The sequence below is a fragment of the Nicotiana sylvestris genome, chromosome 8 (genome assembly GCF_000393655.2).
Source record: "Nicotiana sylvestris chromosome 8, ASM39365v2, whole genome shotgun sequence".
In the NCBI taxonomy this organism is placed as follows: Eukaryota; Viridiplantae; Streptophyta; class Magnoliopsida; order Solanales; family Solanaceae; genus Nicotiana; species Nicotiana sylvestris.
Genome location: NC_091064.1, coordinates 222,657,014 through 222,677,305, shown reverse-complemented (window position 1 = coordinate 222,677,305; position 20,292 = coordinate 222,657,014). Strand labels below are relative to the sequence as shown.

At 34.5% G+C, this 20,292-nt stretch overlaps 1 protein-coding gene across 1 annotated transcript; it reads right to left on the bottom strand.

Annotated features, from left to right (window-relative positions):
- Positions 1–698: 698 nt before the first annotated feature.
- On the bottom strand, positions 699–7,437 carry LOC104245663 (cellulose synthase-like protein G3). The gene is made up of 6 exons (XM_070153220.1): positions 6,772–7,437; positions 4,575–4,724; positions 4,117–4,245; positions 3,494–3,937; positions 2,611–2,958; positions 699–1,587 (listed from the first exon to the last, which is right to left on the bottom strand). The coding sequence occupies exons 1-6, from the start codon at positions 7,378–7,380 to the stop codon at positions 1,033–1,035; spliced, it is 2,235 nt and encodes a 744-aa protein (XP_070009321.1). The 5' UTR covers positions 7,381–7,437; the 3' UTR covers positions 699–1,032.
- Between the last annotated feature and the right edge of the window lie 12,855 nt (positions 7,438–20,292).

Below are 20,292 nucleotides of genomic sequence, written 5' to 3'. Positions count from 1 at the left end.
TAGCTGATAGCAGGGCCTCAAAACAACATCATTTTGAATTATTTTTTTCTTTCTAGAATGATTATCTGCTATAACATAGTTCACATTTACAAGCAATATATGAAACAATGTAGCAAATTACGTAAATAGCTTGCTTGTTTAACAAACCACTATAAACTAACTAAACAATAAACCAGTTTAAAACTAAATAAAATTTTGGTTCATAATTGTAGATCCGCCTCTGTTCATAGACAGGGGCGAAGGCACACTTGGGTTAGGGTGGTCACCTGACCACCCTTTGACCATCCTTTGTCGGAAAATTACACTGTTTATATAGGTAAACTATTAGATTTTAGAGGTACATAACATGTATTGAACACCCTTTGTCGGATTATTTTTTTTACTTATTTCAAGTTTGAACACCCTTAAGAAAATTCCTGGCTTCGCCACTGTTCATAGATGTGCTTTTCCATGTGTAAATAGTAGCAACACCAATTTTTGCTTGCTATTCAATCGATATGTGTATGCACTTTTTGAATAGAAATCAAAAAGAGCTCAACTTGTCGCACGCCAACTAGATGCAAAATCTATTTACGTATTAATTAGAGAAACTAGCAAATATCAATTCCTGAACAGTTTTATGTTTTCTGCAACAACTTTTAATTATTCTTCAACATAACTGATTCAAATACAGTAGAATATAAAGAAATACAACAATATACATTCTATGAGATCTCCATGATCCTTTTATTTCTGAAATATCAACTAAATCTAATATTGGCTTATTCAACTAAACCTAAGTAGTAATAAGACTACAAGAACACTAATTCTCTGTGGATACTCTATTGCTAAGCTAGTGAATACAATCACCAAAAATCCGAAGTAAACAACAACAGCAATAACAACAAACTCAGTATAATCTCATAAGTCGAGTTTGGGGAGGGTAATATGTACGCAGACCTTACCCTTAGCTAGAAAATACAGAGGTTGTTTCCGATAGATCCTCGGCTCAAAGGTCCAAAGGAAAAAAAAGAAGAAAAAACTTCTTTGTTGTTACACACTTCTTAGAATAAAAGCAAATGCCATATAGAGAATACCAACAACAAATGTGGAGATAATAGTGACCTTTGTAGGCATTCTTCCTTTATCAGCTCTCAAAACCATAGCTTCATAAATTGGCAAACAATTTATTACTACAAAACCAGCAATAAACATTTGGATTAAGAGACCATCCAAGCTTTGATCACCCTTGAAAATATCTACTAATGCTTTGACAAATGCTACTAAATTGATTATTGCTGCTGTTGCTAACATAACGAACATAGGCGAAACAACCCCAAACTCGAAAATTCCTTGATAATACCTTTTACCTTGGTCATCATCCACTACTTTGCTTGTCAAACTAAACCCTTGTGTAGCCATGCCTAAGTGTTTAGTTACATACTCAATTGTTCCAAATAGAAAAGATGTTAATCCCCTTATCATCCATATTCTTTGGTCATTCCACCACCTTTTCCATGTCCCTTTAGCGGACATAAATACCAAAAAATCTTGCCCGTACGCTCCAAGAAATAGAAAAACGTACAAGAAAAACCAGGGATCTGAAACCTGCAGCCAATGTTTTAAAAGAAATGCGATTTTAGATGATCATATGTTATATCTATAAGCAATGGGAGGCAGGATTTGCACTAAGGAAGTTCAAAAAATAAAAAAAGGACTGTGACTAGTAGGAATCGAACAAGTGACCTCACAAAGATTGAACCCCCTTGACTATAGAATTATGCCTTCAAGTTATGTCAAGGGGATTCAAAATATAATATATAAAGATATAAAACAGATTTTGCCTTATATATAGAGTGTAATTTTTTGGCGAAGGGGGTTCGGGTGAACCCTCTTCCGCCCTCCTAAATCCGCCCCTATCTATAAGGAACAACAACAAAAACAAACAACAATATACACAGTGTAGTCCACAAGTGGGATCTGGGGAGGGTAGAGTGTACGCAAACCTTATCTATGCCTTTAAGAAGGCAAAGAGGCTGTTTTAGGTAGACCCCCGGCTCAGGAAGAAAAAAGGAGAGAGGCAATAACAAGCAAACCAATCTGACAACCGAAGCAAAAAGACAAAACCAACACTAAGGAATGCAATCAGAAAACCGAAACAAACACAACAACAAGTAATAACAGAAGTTTAGGGATGCGAAAGACACTAAGGGGTCGTTTGATATGAGGTATAAGAAGGTATAAGAGTGGTATAAAAATTTAATACCACCTTAATACTCGGTTTGGTTAGCAAACCATGTATAAGTTATCCTGGTGTTAATTTTAATACTGGGATAACTTATACCTTATAGAAGGTGGGGTAATTAGCACCGGTATAACTTATACTTTCTTTTTAGAAATTATGCACTTGTCATTCTTAATACAACATACCAAACAATGAATAAACAACAATCACATCATAACTAATCCCAGCATAACTTATCCCAATATAACTTATACCGGCATAACTTATACCGGTATAAATCGTATTCCAACCAAACGACCCCTAAGTGATGTATCAAGAACTAAAGTTACTATTCACTATGTGTTTTTGCTTGCTATATTTTGTACATAACTTAAATTGGTGCATACCTTTGGAAAGATGGGAACCCCATTGAGGAGAGCAAGTTGAGGAATGAAGGCATATAGAGAAATTGGTATTGACCAAATGGGCCAAAATGCATAATGAGCATAACAATGGGCCATAACAAAGCCCATGGACGGAACACCGAAAGTTAATGGGCTATATTTTGAGAAACCAACTTCAAGTAGGCCCACAGACCACCTCTTGTTTTGGCTGACCACATCATGAAGAGAAATAGGTACATCTCCTAAAAATGCAGGCCTTTTAGGATTGCAAAACACAGACTTCCAACCTTCACATTGAAGTCTATAACCTGTGTAGTAATCCTCCACTAGTGATCCATACCTAAAGCCCATCTGCATAATTTTGACAGAAATGTATATTTTTAGCTGCTCCAAAAAAATAGCCGTTAAAATATGTATTTTTGTATATGTATGTATGCTATATACGTATTTTATATACTTTTTGACTAGCAAAATACAGTTAGTTTCGATCGACTAGCCAATTTTATATTTTGACCTAATTTTGGAATATGTCGGCTTGTCGCAAGGAGATTTAAAAATATATAACATATATGGCAAGTTCGAATGATTGCCACGAAAAAAAAATTGTTGTTGCAGTTATACTCCACATTCACTGACTTGTGCTCTTGTTGCTTCGGCTCTAGCAACTTTTTTCGTGGCAACAAAATCTTACATATGGCAAGTTCGAACTGATAGAGTTGGTTCGAACTTGCCATATATATATATATATATATATATATATATCGTGGCAAATTGAACCACTTGCCACGAAGAAAGTTGTTAGTGCAGCTATACTCCATATTTACTGACTTAAAATGTTATACCAAGAATTTAGCAAAGTTGGGGTAAATTTAGTATAAAAGCTCACCTTGGAACCCCAATTACTTTCATTCTCATAGTTGCAACTTGCTACTTGATGGGTTAGCTGTAAAATTTCTTGGGCCTGAATGGGCTTCTTCACATCATGATCTGGGAATAATTCTGGAATTTCGGGTTTCTCGAACAAAGATGGATTCCCAAAGAAAGCCCGACGATGAAAAAAGCATCCAGTTCCAACATAATTGGGCCCACGTAGCCCATCCATGCCCACTGGATTAGTATGAAATAGGCCTTTTAGCTCACTACCATAAATATCTGCATCGTTAAGCCCATGAAATTGTTGAGGAAACTGGACGTAGGCTAAATTGGGCCGTAATGTTTGGTCCAAAAAGTAGCATAAAGCCCGTTTAGGTGTTGATGGATCATTAGAGTACATGTCACAATCCAGTGTCAAAATTATTGGTGCATTTGTCATAATTCCCGATACTCGAAGCTATAAAAATAATTACACAATCAGGTCACTTAAAGGACAATTACATATAACTATATACAAGCGTAAGTATTATAATCAAGAAAAGATTATAATAACTTGTTGTAACCGATCAAACTATGTTGATTTTGTAAAAATTATTTATACTGTCAGTGTATAATATTTGACGAGATTTTACTTACCAAAGCATTGAGGGCACCTGCTTTAAAATAATGAGGGAAGTTTTTGCTTTTCTCTCTTGAAAGATAAATAAGATTTGGCATTCCGTGACCTTCTATATCTCTGTCTTTGCCACTTTCTAATAATACCTGCTCCAATCATTTTAGGCAAAATGTAGACTATTAGCAGCTGATGCAGACAGGGGCGAAATCACCTTTTGTTAAGGGTGGTCAACTCGAGATATTACGAAAAATTATACTATGTATATAAGTAAAATATTTGATGTAAATGTATATAATATATATTGAACATCCTTTATTGGAGTTTTTTTTTTTAATTCTTTCAAGTCTGAATACCCTTACGGAAACCCACCGGATGCAGATGTAGATGCATGCAAATGCACTCACTACATTTTCAATATATATATATATATATATATATATATATATATATATATATATATATATATATGACAAAACTGAATAATAGAGGGATGGTTATGGCGAGTAAATCCAGCAGTCCAATATTTGCTAAAAATTTGACGTTCTTCCTCGCTGTTAATATAATCTTCCTCCACCTTTCCCCTCTCAACCACATGTTCTATCCTCGTTTTCATGTTTTCGTACATAAACTGCACAAAAATAAAAAATTATAAATTGTTAAATTCCCTTTACACCGAATATTTTTAGTAATTTCAAAGGGCAGAATAAAAATAATAAGCTGTCCTTATAAGAGCTATGACATTATTATTAGCAATCAAAATTTATGAATCAACACATGATTACAACAAACATGACGTGTATATATATAGTATATAATTAATTCGTTATTTTGCGATATATTAAATGAGTGATGATAAAAAATATCTGATTCATTCCATGGCTATAGCGTCAGAAGGATTGAATTCAAAGCAAAATGACAAAGAGAAATAGAATGGAATATCTTCAGATAAATATTGAAATTAAATAAACTTTTTGACCTTAGACTAGTCAAGAAAATTGTGCAAGTTGCTTATCCTACTACTACGTACACAAAATTAGCTATTATTCTCCGTGATTTCCTTGCCCCTATATGCCCCTTCAATGATTGCTATAGACAATGAATATACCAAAATATATTACTAGAAATTAACCTAATGTCTTTTTCTTGCTTTTTCAAATTTATTTATTGTACCTTTCTCATCTTTGTACTTAAGAGCGGATCCAGCCTATTACATTTTTATTTTCGTGAACCGGGGCAGATTTAGGGGGCAGAAAAGGGTCACCCGAACCCCTTTCGCCAGAAAAATTATACTTTATATAAGGCAAATTTGTTTTTTATATTTATATATTAAGTTTTGAACCTCCTTAAAACAGTCCAAAAGTGTAGCTTATTGGTCGAGGGGTTCAAAACCTTCCTAAGGTCATAGGATCAATTCCCACTAGCTAAAAAAAAATTTAACTTATTCTTATTTAAACCCCCTTCGTGGAGATCCTGCCTCCGCTACTGTTCGTGAACCCAATAGCTTTTGCACATATCATGTATATGTGTTAAAAAAATTCATTAAATATTCATAATTTTTTATTGCGAACCCAGTTATTCATTTTATTTTTACTTAGGTCGCTATAGAAACCTATAAATTTTAAATCTTGGCTCCGCCTTTATTTGTATGGTATCATTTTTTGTCATGTAATTAACAAAGAGTTGTGGAACGTGACCTGTTATGGGGTATAAATGGCAAATAGTTCAAAGGTCTCTATCTAAATCCCCATCTCTGCGGATATTTAACGTACATCACACATTCTTGAATTTTTCATCACAAAGTAAAACTAATAATAATAAAACTTTATATTAAAATAATCGCATTATAGTTCAGATGACACATATTTTCAAGAAATACAGGCATGCACCAATAACTTGAACTTTAATATAATTAGGAAATCAAATGACTAACTATGTCTTAATATGAACAAGTCAAAACAAGCATATTTTGTTAAAATAAAACTTAATCTAATACTCAAAAAGAGAAATACACTGTATACATGTCTCCAAACTCTAATCATCTGGAGAAGTCGAGGATTATTGGTAACTTATCAATCACGATAATATTTAAATATCATGTTAAAGTTAATTCGTAAAGTTAATACATTGATTGTGAAGTTATTTTATATTAGGAGAGTAATTTAATAAAGGGCAACCCGGTGTACTAAGCTCCCGCTATGCGCGGGGTCCGGGAAAGAGTTGAACCATAAAGGTCTATTGTACGCAGTTTTACCTTACATTTTTGCAAGAGTTGTTTCTACGGCTCGAACCCGTGACCTCCTGGTCACATGTGGTTATCTCTTAGGTATATTTAGAGGCGGACCCATGTGTATGGGTGAGGGGTCTCCGAACCTCGTAAACTTCGGATGAAATCCTGTATATATTATACGTATATGCCATGAAAATGGTTAATTTAAAGCAGTTGGTCTGGTACCCTGAATACTAAAACCCTTTAGGGGTACTAATTGAGCAGAATAATGTGCCACGTGGCGTAAAAATTCTGTGTCCGCCACTGGGTATATCAAACTTAAAGACTTTATGAAGACCTTATGTCAAAGGTTTAGGAGTTTTCACGTAAAACATATTGAAACAGCTGAAAATAAAACTTAGAATGGATTTATAAAAATAAAATAAAAAGAGCAAAAAGGAAAACATACCTTAATTTTCTGAGTCTCAGAATTTTCAGAATAATTAGAACTAAAATACGCATCTGGACACCTTTCAACTATTTTATTTTCCCTACAAAATGGCAACCAAAATACAGCAAATTTTGCAGCTTCCATAAAAGCAAACAACGTAAGCTCAGAACCTCCATCATCAGAAACATAAACTGAAACTTTCTCAACCGGATAATCATACGCCATAACCGATAACGCCGTATTCACGACGTTTAACGGCGGCTCCTTGTAAGGATCCGCCGTACAAATAAATATATCAAGTGCCGGAAAATTTCCGGCACTAAAATTTTTGAGTTTTTCAGGATATTCAGTACGTGTTAGTGGACACATACGAAAAGATTGAATTGTTAACCACATAAAGGCTAGAATTAAATCGGAAATTAATATTAAAAATAATATGGAGAAAGAGATAAAGGAAGTAGAGTTTAAGAGTTTGAGTGTGTGGTTATAGAAAAGAGCTAGGATGGCAAAAAGGTAAATAAGTGCAAATGCACGGTTGAGGATGAGCTGTAGACGTTTCACTTTGAGGGAGTGAAGACCGCCGTTGACGGTGGTGGTTGTGGCGGCGCCGGTGGCTGTGGTTTCCATTTTTGCGAGGCGCTGATGCTTAAAGTATGTTACTAGGGTCGATGGACGGATAGTGGTGAGCAGCCCTTCTATTTATAGCAAATTATGTACGTGTTTGGAAAATATTTTAGTTTAATTGGTAAAAATAAAGGAAAAATATACTGTATAGCTGCTATAAAAATAATAGCCGGAAAATGTATAAAATTTGTATATTTTTTGTATATATATACAATCTGTATGTTATATACAAATTTTATACACTTTTTCAGCTAAAAGATGTAAATAGTTTTTGGCACGAGTTAAAAGTGATAATACCCCAAAAATAAAAAGTCATTTGAAGCGGAAAAAAAAAAAGGAAAGAGAAAGTTCAAAGTAATTGAAGTTGTGTTTACATATAAATTTTTTTAAACCTCCCTATGTTTTAATTTATGTGACACATTTCATTTCTTAAGATTACTGTTTGAAATATGATCAACATTTTGAAACCTTTTTTTTTTTTTATCATATTGGCGTGAGAAGAATTGCACCTTATAGGAATTTTCATATAGTTTTTAAATATTTAAATTTTAATTTTAGTGAATTGAATTAATCTAATTTTAGCTTCAAATATATATTAAAATGACTCTTCATAAATAAAATATATTATTTATTGAAATAAAAAGATTAAGAGCAATAAGTTTTCGAAAAACGAGATATCTTATTTGTTTTTTGAATAGATTATAAAGGAAAGAATATAAAATACAACAAATGAGTACTAGTATCATTTAGCAAGTCAAAAAATGTAATATGGTAATTTGTTCCAAAAAAAAATAATATTAAGATTCTCTGCGTTCCTGTGATATGTTGGACCATATCTCGATAAGAAAAATCATGTTTTGTCACGTATATTACGTAGAAGGAATCCAATAATTCAAGCAGTTAATATATTGAATGTCTCTTTTCTATTTTTGGACAATCACCATGGAAAAATGATACTGTATAGTATCCCTATTGTGTTTTGCCGATGTGAGACTCTGTCTAAAGTCTGGGGTGGTATATTATTAGTGTTGGATCTGTAGTTCTCCTGTATTTGTAAATAATAATTCTGGAAAAAATAAAACGTTAGCTTATAAACGTAAATTTAAATGCGACAGTAATTAATTCGAGCCCACTGAATTCACAATGTTTCCTTAAGGAATTTAATCCCCTCTTAGTACCCAAGGTTATAGATTATTTCCTCCCAGGATAGAACGAATTACACACTGGTGTAGCAGTACTTCAAACCCCAGTGTTTCAGCGAACACAAAGTTCGGCAGCAAATTACACTTATGGATGCTTTGTTTGTAGTTAAAAACAATGCAGAATAAGGAAGACAACTCAGAAGTCGAATGGAAATTCTTAGAGGAAGGAATGCAAAGTATAGCCAATGTTGAATTCTTATTGAAAAGAATATCAGATTGCAATTCGTTTTTCCAGTGTATACGCAGTGTATACAGAGTATATATCCAGTATATACAGAGTGTATATCCAGTGTATACAGAGTGTATATCCAGTGTATACAGAGTGTATATTAAGTGTATACAGAGTGTATATTAAGTGTATACAGAGTGTTTCGAGTGTTTTTTCCGATGTGTTCTTCTTTCTCTCCAACTTATGCTCTATTTATAGCAGTTATTTGAGAGAAATTACCCCCTCCATGGTGCAACAAGCACTAGGCTATCATGGAGGAAGCACTTACATGGTGGAATGTACACTTGCTTGGTGGGAGGAGCACTTGCACCATTGTGGGAGGTGCACTAGGCTGCTTATTGCTTAGTATTGCAACACAATACACAGATTGGAAAATATCCGTTACAAACACGGATTATATCACGTTAATATTCACTATTAACAAATAAATTTGGTCCAAAAAATTAATCAATCGATCGATCATTTGACCAAATCCAAATCCAAATCCCATTTCTCATTCACTCTAATTTTAAGACTATTTCATCTTAAACAAAAACTCAACAATCCCCCACATGAATGGGGAATGGCTATATCATGGAAGTATGCATGAAAAACTTGTGTGATTTGCAAACAAGAATTAATTGCATCTGGATAAGTAGGTTTCCCTTTGAACTTTCCGTAGTGAACTTATGTCGGATATACTCGGTCAATCGGTAGATTTGATATCTTTGAACCGTCGAACTTTAGTGTATACCTAGACAACCATAAGTCACACAATCAATCCCTTAACCGTCTTTGGTTCTCATTGTTGTGTTCGTTTCAGCCATGAACACTGCCTGGTTTCATAAGTGCGTAGAGAATTGGCCTTGCAAAATTCTCCTTGAAGCGGCTAACACTTCACACTTACATAGGTGATTCCTAAACGTGTCATCCCGTAGATACACTATTTGATATACCCTGTATCAAATTTAGAAATCATTAAAAAGCCTTAATGCTTTATCCTTGGTACTGAACATTGTCTCATCACGAGAATGGACTAAAAAATTTTGTTGACAATGTTGAACCGTCATTAATGACTTTGTTTGATCTCCTTGAACCTAGATCTTGGGATCTCCAGTCTTCTAGGTAGAGTTACCGCCACAATGACTTGTTCTCGGCCATAGTCCCATTCCCCTCGATGATTTCTCAACTACCTCTCTAGTTAGGCCTTTTGTAAGTGGATCTGACACATTATCACTTGACTTTACATAGTCAATCGTGATAATTCCTCTAGAGAGAAGTTGCCTAACGGTTTTATGTCTTCGTCGTATATGACGAGATTTACCGTTATACATAACGCTCCCAGCCCTTCCAATTGCCGCTTGGCTATCACAGTGTATGCATATTGGTGCCAACGGTTTGGGCCAAAATGGAATATCTTCCAAGAAATTCCGGAGCCATTCAGCTTCTTCACCGGCTTTATCTAAGGCTATGAACTCAGCCTCCATTGTAGAGCGGGCAATACATGTTTGTTTGGACGACTTCCAAGATACCGCTCCTCCACCAATAGTGAATACATATCCACTTGTGGACTTCGAATCAGTTGAACCGGTGATCCAATTTGCATCACAATATCCTTCAATCACCGCAGGATATTTACTGTAGTGCAAATCAAAGTTTTGGGTATGTTCTAAGTATCCCAAAACTCGTTTCATTGCCATCCAGTGAGATTGGCCTGGATTGCTCGTGTATCGACTTAGTTTACTTATAGCACAAGCTATATCTGGTCGTGTACAATTCATGATGTACATTAAGCATCCCAACACACGAGCATAATCCAATTGTGATATGCTTTGGCCTTTGTTCTTTGCTAGTGCAAGATTCACGTCAATTGGAGTCTTTGCAACTTTAAAGCCCAAGTGCTTGAATTTTCCAAGTACTGTCTTAATATAATGAGATTATGACAATGCCAGACCTTGAGGAGTCTTTTGGATCTTAATCCCCAGAATTAAATTCGCAATTCCCAAGTCCTTCATATCAAACTTGCTAGTTAGCATACGCTTAGTAGCATTTATGTTGGCAATGTTATTACTCATTATCAGCATATCATCCACATATAGGCAAACAATGACTATGTGATTTAGAACATTTTTAATGTACACACATTTATCACATTCATTTATCTTAAAACCATTTGACAACATTGTTTGGTCAAATTTCGTATGCCATTATTTGGGTGCTTGTTTTAGTCCGTAAAGGGACTTAACAAGTCTACATACCTTATTTTCTTTACCTGGAACCACAAACCCTTCAGGTTGTTCCATGTAAATTTCTTCCTCCAACTCTCCATTTAAGAAGGTCGTTTTAACATCCATTTGATGAATTTCAAGACCATACACTGCAGCTAATGCTACTAACATCCGTATGGACGTAATCCTTGTAACTGGGGAGTATGTATCAAAGTAGTCAAGACCTTCTCGTTGTCTATACCCTTTGACAACAAGTCTTGCCTTAAATTTATCAATAGTGCCATCATCTTTCATTTTTCTCTTAAAAATCCATTTAGAACCCAAAGGTTTATTTCCAGGAGGAAGATCAACCAATTCCCATGTATGGTTGTTCAATATGGATTCTATTTCACTATTGACTGCCTCTTTCCAGAACAATGATTCCGAAGAAGACATAGCTTCTTTAAATGTTCGAGGCTCATTTTCCAATAAGAAAGTCACAAAATCTGGTCCAAACGAAGTAGACGTTCTTTGACGTTTACTACGTCTTGGATCCCCCTGATTAAATGTACTTTCTTTTGTTTCTTCCCGAGGTCGTTTAGATCCTTCACCAATCGACTCGCATTCCTTTTTATACAGATATATATATTCAAAGAACTCAGCATTATCTGATTCTATAGCTGTATTATTATGAATGTCGGGATTTTCTGATTTACTATTAGTCGCATATCCTATGAAACCACAATCAACTATTTTCGGTCCTATTTTTACCCTTTTGGGTTTAGGAACTTGCACTTTTGCCAAACACCCCCACACTTTAAAATAATTCAAGTTGGGCTTCCTTCCTTTCCATTTTTCATATGGAATGGATTGTGTTTTGCTATGGGGTACTCGATTTAGTATTCGGCTGGCCGTAAGAACGGCTTCCCCCTACAAGTTCTGTGGCAAACCAAAACTTATCAATAATGCGTTCATCATCTCCTTTAATGAACGATTCTTTCTTTCCGCAATCCCATTGGATTGGGGCGTGTAAGGGGCTGTTGTTTGATGAATAATTCCATATTCTAAACATATTTGTTCAAAAGGAGATTCATATTCACCACCCCTATCACTTCTTATCATTTTGATTTTCTTGTTAAGTTGTGTTTCAACTTCATTTTTGTATTGCTTGAATGCGTCTATTGCTTCATCTTTACTATTAAGTAAGTAAACATAGCAATATCGAGTACTATCGTCAATAAAAGTTATGAAATACTTCTTTCCACCGCGAGATGGTATTGACTTCATGTCACAAATATCTGTGTGAATTAAGTCTAAAGGATTTGAATTCCTTTCAACCGACTTATAAGGATGTTTAACATACTTAGATTCCACACATATTTGACATTTTGATTTTTCGCATTCAAACTTAGGCAATACTTCCAAGTTAATCATTTTTCGCAAGGTTTTATAATTGACATGACCCAAACGTACATGCCATAAATCATTTGACTCAAGTAAGTAAGAAGAAGCTGAAGTTTTATTATTAGTTTCAACAACTATTACATTCAGCTTGAAAAGGCCCTCAGTAAGGTAACCTTTTCCTACAAACATTTCATTCTTACTAATCACTACCTTGTCAGATACAAAAACGCACTTGAAACCGTGCTTTACAAGAAGTCCAGTAGAGACTAAGTTCTTCCTAATCTCGGGAACATGAAGGACGTTGTTCAAAGTCATGACCTTGCCAGAAGTCATCTTGAGAAATATCTTACCGTATCCTTTAATTTTTGTTGTAGCAGCATTTCCCATAGAGAACGTCTCTTCGGGTCCAGCAGAAGCATATGTAGAAAATGCTTCCCTCACAGCACAAACATGGCGAGTGGCTCCAGAATCAATCCACCACTCCTTTGGGTTTCCTACCAGGTTGCACTCAGAAAGCATGACGCACAAGTCATCAACATCATCATGCTTTTCTACCATGTTTGCTTGACCCCTTTGCTTGTCTTTCTTCCGAGCACGACACTCCATAGATTTGTGTCCGGTTTTCCCACAGTTGTAGCAGTTTCCACTGAACCGCTTCTTGCTTGGGTTGTATTTCGGACCAGAAGCCTTCTTTCTCTTTTTGTTATCTTCAACAATATTTGCTCCCATTATTGTTGAATTTCCACGGCCTCTCCTTTCAGCAGCTTTATTGTCCTCTTCGATTCTCAATCGAACAATGAGATCTTCAAGGGACATCTCCTTTCATTTGTGTTTCAAATAATTTTTAAAGTCCTTCCACAATGGAGGCAACTTCTCAATTATTGCTGCTACTTGGAATGCTTCATTGATGACAAGATCTTCAATGAAAATTCCGTTAGTAAAATTACTAAAAAATTTACTTTCAATATCAGTATTTATTTGAAACATACCTTCAGCAAGTAGATCATGAATAATCACTTGCAATTCTTGGACTTGGGTAATAACAGACTTGCTATCTACCATTTTGTAGTCCAAAAATTTTGCGGCGATGAATTTCTTCATCCCGGCATCTTCAATTTTGTATTTCTTTTCAAGCGCATTCCACAATTCTTTTGACGTCTCCACGCCACTGTATACATTATTCAGATTATCCTCCAGTTCGCTAAGAATATAATTCCTGCACAAGAAGTCAGAATGCTTCCACGCCTCAATCACGAGAAAGCTATCATTCTCTAGAGTTTCATCTGGAAGATCAGGAACATCTTCCTTCTGTAGACATAACATAGTCAAGTAGAAGAACATCTTTTGCTGCCAGCGCTTGAAATCCATCCCGGAAAATTTTCCGGGTTTCTCTGCCGGTGTCAACGCCGGAGATCGACTTGTCGATGTGTTGGCAGTCATCATCGGAACAGCTTGGTTTCCGCTTTCATTTGCCATTTTTTTCTGTTAAAAATGACACAAACAAATGTTTAGAAAACGTTTTAAATTTGGAGGGAAAAAAAATCACGTAGATTTTAATTTCCAACAAACCGCCACGAAGGCTTTACTCTCCAAATGGGAGTACACAAAAATCACAAAGGTTTTAGTTTCCAGAATATTAAGAATAACACAAATACAGAAATAAAAGTTATTAAATTCCTTAAGCTTGTTGGATCCGTGGTTCTCCTGTATTTGTAAATAATAATTCTGGAAAAAATAAAACGTTAGCTTATAAATGTAAATTTAAATGCGACTGTAATTAATTCGAGCCCACTGAATTCACAGTGTTTCCTTTAGGAATTTAATCTCCTCCTAGTACCCAAGGTTATAGATTATTTCCTCCCAGGGTAGAACGAATTACACACTGGTGTAGCGGTACTTCAAACCCCAGCGTTTCAGCTAACACAAAGTTCGGCAGCAAATCACACTTATGGATGCTTTGTTTGTAGTTAAAAACAATGCAGAATAAGGAGGACAACTCAGAAGTAGAATGAAAATTCTGAGAGGAAGGAATGCAAACTATAGTCAATGTTGAATTCTTACTGAAGAGAATATCAGATTGCAATTCGTTTTTCCAGTGTATACGTAGTGTATACAGAGTGTATATTAAGTGTATACAGAGTGTATATTAAGTATTTTTTCCGATGTGTTCTTCTTTCTCTCCAACTTATGCTCTATTTATAGCAGTTATTTGGGAGAAATCTGCCCCCTCCATGGTGTAAAAAGTACTAGGCTATCATGGAGGAAACACTTACATGGTGGAATGTACACTTGCTTGGTGGGAGGAGCACTTGCACCATTGTGGGAGGTGCACTAGGCTGCTTATTGCTTAGTGTTGCAACACAATACACGGATTGAAAAACATCCGTTACAAACACGGATTATATCACGTTAATATTCACTATTAACAAATAAATTTGATCCAAAAAATTAATCAATCGATCGATCATTTGACCAAATCCAAATCCAAATCCAAATCCAAATCCAAATCTCATTTCCCATTCACTCTAATTTTAAGACTATTTCATCTTAAACAAAAACTCAACAATTAGTAGACTGATTTAGCTTCTTTGAGAAGTATCTTGCCTAATTTTGTAGGGGAGGGAGGAACTACCCTGTAAAATTTGGTCTAATTGCATTATTTGAATTATGTGAAAGACGTGTACACGAGGTGACGAGTGTGTGCCCGGGCTTATATATGAAAATTAACCAGTTCCACTGGGTATTTTTAATTTAAACGGTTGAACGGGCGACTATTTGAGTTAATTCTTCCAAATTTATATTGATTCAATTAGCACCCAATTTCAAGGGGTAGAATCTTTAGATGAAAAATAATTGAGCACTCGACTTAAAAAGTTCTGAATTCGCCACTGGTTCATCCCACCAACATAAGTTGTCATTGTAATCCTGCCCATTAACATTGCAGTTTATTAATCTAGTCAAGTAATTAAATATTATTTCAGGTATACAACTTAAACCCAACACGAAATGTCCTAACAAAGAATATATATTTGTCAAAATTTGATATGATAATAGCCATAAATATAGGTGATTGTGATCAACAAAGAAACTACAACTAGATGCTTTCAGGTCATTAATCATGTCTAGAATATTATTACTAAAATATACCATTAATCTTCATTAAACGGAAAAGAACATCTCCACCTTGTTTTGAGGGTTTTTATCGACTAATTGTAATTAACGTAAAAGATAAAAAGGTCACATGCATGTTAGAGAATTTTGTGATTTTCCCAACCACGTGGATTGACTAGAATTGGTCATCAACTTCTTATTATCCGGAGCCGAGAATCTATTGGAAACAGTCTCTCTTCCTTCACTAGGTAGGGATAAGGTCTGCGTACACACTACTTCTCCCAAGACCCTAGGGACGTACACAGAATTTTTTGTAAGCGATGTCGATATCTACATAAGGGTGTAAAATAAATAACGTTAATTACCACATTTCTAAACGAGTAATAACCTTAGTGCATTAGTTTTGTGGAGGGTTAAGTTAGAAGAGGTGTTGAGTTCAATTCTACTTAACTTATGATTTTTAACAAGATGCTCTTCAAATATTTGCAAAAAATATGTTCTATTTCAAGTTCGAACCGCCGGCCTCTTAAAGCAAAACCAAGAAGCTATTAGCATATGTCAGACTAGAATACATGTCAAGTGGTGTCATTTTATATTTATTACTCGTTTTGACAAAATATAATTACATTTGCTTAGTAAAATTTTCTGACGAAACGGAGTCGCGTAACACCACTTCGTCCAAGGTATGACCGTCCCTGTCAGATCCTATATGTGGGAATATATTAAGTATGTTGTTGTTTGAACTTAAAATATAAACTTAATAAATTTGGCATTTAAAATTCTTAGTACTGAACTTATTATATCATGAATTTAGGTTAGATATTTGTTAAATTTTTTATGTATTTTCACATAAAATTGATACTTATTGTCTAAAATATAAAATTTAAATGAACCTGATGGCGAAACACATTCTTTGAAAAAGCATTATGTTTATTTCGTTATAAGCAAGTGAACTTTAGTATGTTCATTTTGCAATATTTAAAATAACAGGCGCTTATGTTTGCATAAACCGACTCTTAGCAATTATATTATTATGAAATTATATATTGTCTCTTTTGGTCTTTTTTTTTGCTTTTTTAAGCCAAGGATCTATCAAAAATAACTTTTTTTGTCCTCTCGAGGTAGGGTTAAAATATACACTATCGTATAAAATATACACTATCGTACCGCTTCAGATGTTATAGAAAATTTCTAGGTTGATTTCTATAAAGAATTAATAATAGTATTATTGTTATGAATAGTTTGTACATTAGATGCTATATTGGATGTCCATGTTATGAATAACTTAAAGATTAAATCTCCTACTTTATGTCCATCATCTTTACTTTTTATGCCTATAAAAGGCCATGTAATTGCAATGGAAAGATACACCAAAGTGAAAGAAGAAAACACTTCTCCCTTCTTTCTATCTCTTCTTATTTACATTTTACTGCATTGCTTTTATTTTATAACACGTTATCAGCACGAAGCTCTAATTTTATTCTTAACTCCCGCTAAGTTGAGTCATATTTTATTAAGGTATGTATCATTATAATCATTTTATTTATGGCAGTACATATCATATGCTCACTGTTTGCAGATTACTTGTGCGCTTGGGCATCTTAAATAGTTTAAGTACATTGCAGTGATAAAATAACTATTTCCTTCCATGCTCAACTCTTAGAGGACCTCAAAGTCATCAAACTAGCTATGCACTAATGTTATACTTATAATATTCATGGACTCCCTGGATCAAAATATATCTTTAATGCATTTTGAAGAACTGTGAGAAATGAATTGACAAGCAATAATTTTATAGTTTAATTACTTTATATTTATCGGAACGTATAAATAATGTTAGTCATGTTCAATTCTATTAACACATATATATCAATAATATAAAGTGAAATGAAACAAGTATGTAATTTCTACTTTATGGCAAGAATAAAATGAAATAGTAGATTGTTAACATGATATAGCTCTATTTTCATTTCTTTTACCTTAATCGTTTTGTTTTCATTAATTGTTTATTATTATAATTATTTCTCTAACTTATTCATCTTTTATGATAGTTTTCACTATGTCAAATTTATCAAAACTTGAATTTGTGGCACTTGACATCACCGGGAGGAACTATTTATCATGGGTTCTTGATGCTGAAATTCACCTTGACGCTAAAGGTCTTGGAAATACTATTATACAAGGAAATGAAGCATCAAATCAGGATAAAGCGAAGGCCATGATTTTCCTTCGTCATCATCTACATGAAGGGTTAAAAACTGAATATTTAACCGTAAAAGATCCACTTGAATTATGGATTAATTTGAAGGATCGATATGACCACCTAAAACTTACGGTATTACCGAAAGCTCGGTATGAGTGGATACATTTAAGGTTGCAAGACTTTAAAACTGTAAGTGAGTATAATTCTGCTATCTTTAAAGTAAGTTCTCTATTAAAATTATGTGGAGACACTATCACAGATGAGGACTTATTGGAAAAAACATTTTCTACTTTTCACGCTTCAAATGTGGTGCTACAACAACAATACCGTGAAAAAGGTTTTAAGAAATATTCTGAGTTAATCACATGCCTACTTGTGGCTGAGCAGAATAATACTCTATTAATGAAAAATCATGAAGCCCGTCCCACTGGGTCAGCTCCATTTCCGGAAGTGAATGTTGTAGCAGCATATGATAAGTTTGAAAGAAAATAAAATAATTACCGTGGTCGTGGACATGGTCGTAAACGTGGCAGGGGGCGAAACAATTATCGTCATTATGGTGGAATAAATTGGAGAACAATAAGGGTTCTCAAATTAATCATAGTAAAACTAGTATGTGTCACTGATGTGGTATGAGAGGTCATTAGGCACGCATTTGTCGTACGCCAGAACATTTTGTCAAACTTTATCAAGCCTCCTTTAGAAAAAAAGAAAATAATGTGGAGGCACACTTGACCGTTCAAAATAATGATGATGAAGCAGGTCCCTCAAACAAATATGATTCTAAGGCACATCTTGCATATAAAAATGATGATTTTGAAGGCCTAACAAATATTACTCATTTAGAAGCTGGAGACTTCTTTGAGGATATTGACTGAAGAACTAATCATCTTACTGGGGAATGAAGCTATAAAAGTTGTTATTTTTATGTTTGCAACTAGTTTATTTTTCTTGAGTGTATTTTCTTAATGCATCACGTGTTGCTAGTTTCTACATTCCTAATGTATTTCTTAATGTTTTTCTGCTTGTCTTTCATATTTCTTATGATGTATTATTTGTCTTTTTTTATGAAGAATATGAAAATTCTCCAGTCTTCAATTGGACTCAAGATTAATAAAGATGATATATGTCTTCTGGATAGTGCTACAACACACACTATTTTAAAAGATAAGAGATATTTCTCTTATTTGGTAATGAAAGAAGCGAATGTTAATACAATATCCGGTAGTACAAGATTAATTGAAGGTTCTGGAAGAGCCAATTTATTACTACCAGGAGGAACAAATTTGGCTATTGATGAAGCACTATATTGTAGTAAATCTCAAAGAAACTTATTAAGTTTCAAAGATATTCGCCAAAATGGCTATCATATTGAGACTACAAATGATGAAAAGATTGAATATCTTTATATTACTACAATAATGTCCGGTAAGAAATATGTGCTTGAAATGTTACCTGCTCTTTCCTCCGGCTTATACTACACAAGTATTAGCAGGATTGAAACACATGCCGTAGTAAACGAGAAGTTTACTAATCAAGATAATTTTATTATTTGGCATGACCGGTTGGGCCATCCTGGTTCTAATATGATGCGTAAAATAATTGAGAATTCACATGGACATGCAATGAAGAATCAGAAGATTCTTCAATTTAAGGAATTCTCTTGTGCTGCATGTTCTCAAGGAAAATTAATTATTAGACCATCAACTATTAAAGTTAGGATGGAATCCCCTGCATTTCTGGAACGTATACAGGGTGATATATGTGGGCTCATTCACCCTCCATGTGGACCATTCAAATATTATATGGTTTTGGTAGATGCATCTACAAGATGGTCACATGTGTGCTTACTATCAACTCGCAATATGGCATTTGCGAGATTGTTGGCTCAAATAATAAAGCTAAGAGCACAATTTTCAGATTATGCAATTAAGACAATTCATTTTGATAATGTTGGTGAGTTTACATCCCAAGCCTTTAATGATTATTGTATTTCAACCGGGATAACAATTGAGCATCCGGTTGCTCATGTTCATATACAAAATGGTCTAGCAGAATCATTGATCAAACACCTCCAATTAATTGCTAGACCAATGCTTATGAGAACAAGACTTCCCATTTCAGTATGGGGTCATGCTATTTTGCACGCAGCAACACTTGTGCGGATAAGGCCTACAAGTTTTCATAAAGTCTCCCCATTGCAATTGGCTTTTGGTCAGGAGCCCAATATTTCCCATCTTAGGATCTTTGGTTGTGCGATATATGTTCTAATTTCTCCACCACAACGCACAAAGATGGGTCCTCAAAGAAGGTTGGGGATATATGTTGGATTTGAATCTTCTTCTATTATAAAATATCTAGAACCGATGACTGGAGATTTATTTACGGCAAGATTTTCTGATTGTCATTTTGATGAATCAGTATATCCAACATTAGGGGGAGAAAATAAGCAGCTGAAAAAGAAGATAGATAGGAATGCATTATCACTGTCTCATTTAGATCCTCGAACAAATTAATGTGAACAAGAGGTTCAAAAGATTATTCATTTACAAAATATTGCAAATCAATTGCCAGCTGCAT

What these genes read in the sequence shown, in the direction of transcription:
- LOC104245663 (XM_070153220.1), bottom strand. Translation starts at nt 7,380, where the DNA reads ATGGAAACCACAGCCACCGGCGCCGCCACAACCACCACCGTCAACGGC. An exon ending in CTGAGACTCAGAAAATTAAG is followed by an intron (nt 4,725 to 6,771) that starts GTATGTTTTCCT and finishes ATTTTTGTGCAG; the next exon opens with TTTATGTACGAAAACATGAA. An exon ending in GGGTTCCCATCTTTCCAAAG is followed by an intron (nt 1,588 to 2,610) that starts GTATGCACCAAT and finishes CATTGGCTGCAG; the next exon opens with GTTTCAGATCCCTGGTTTTT.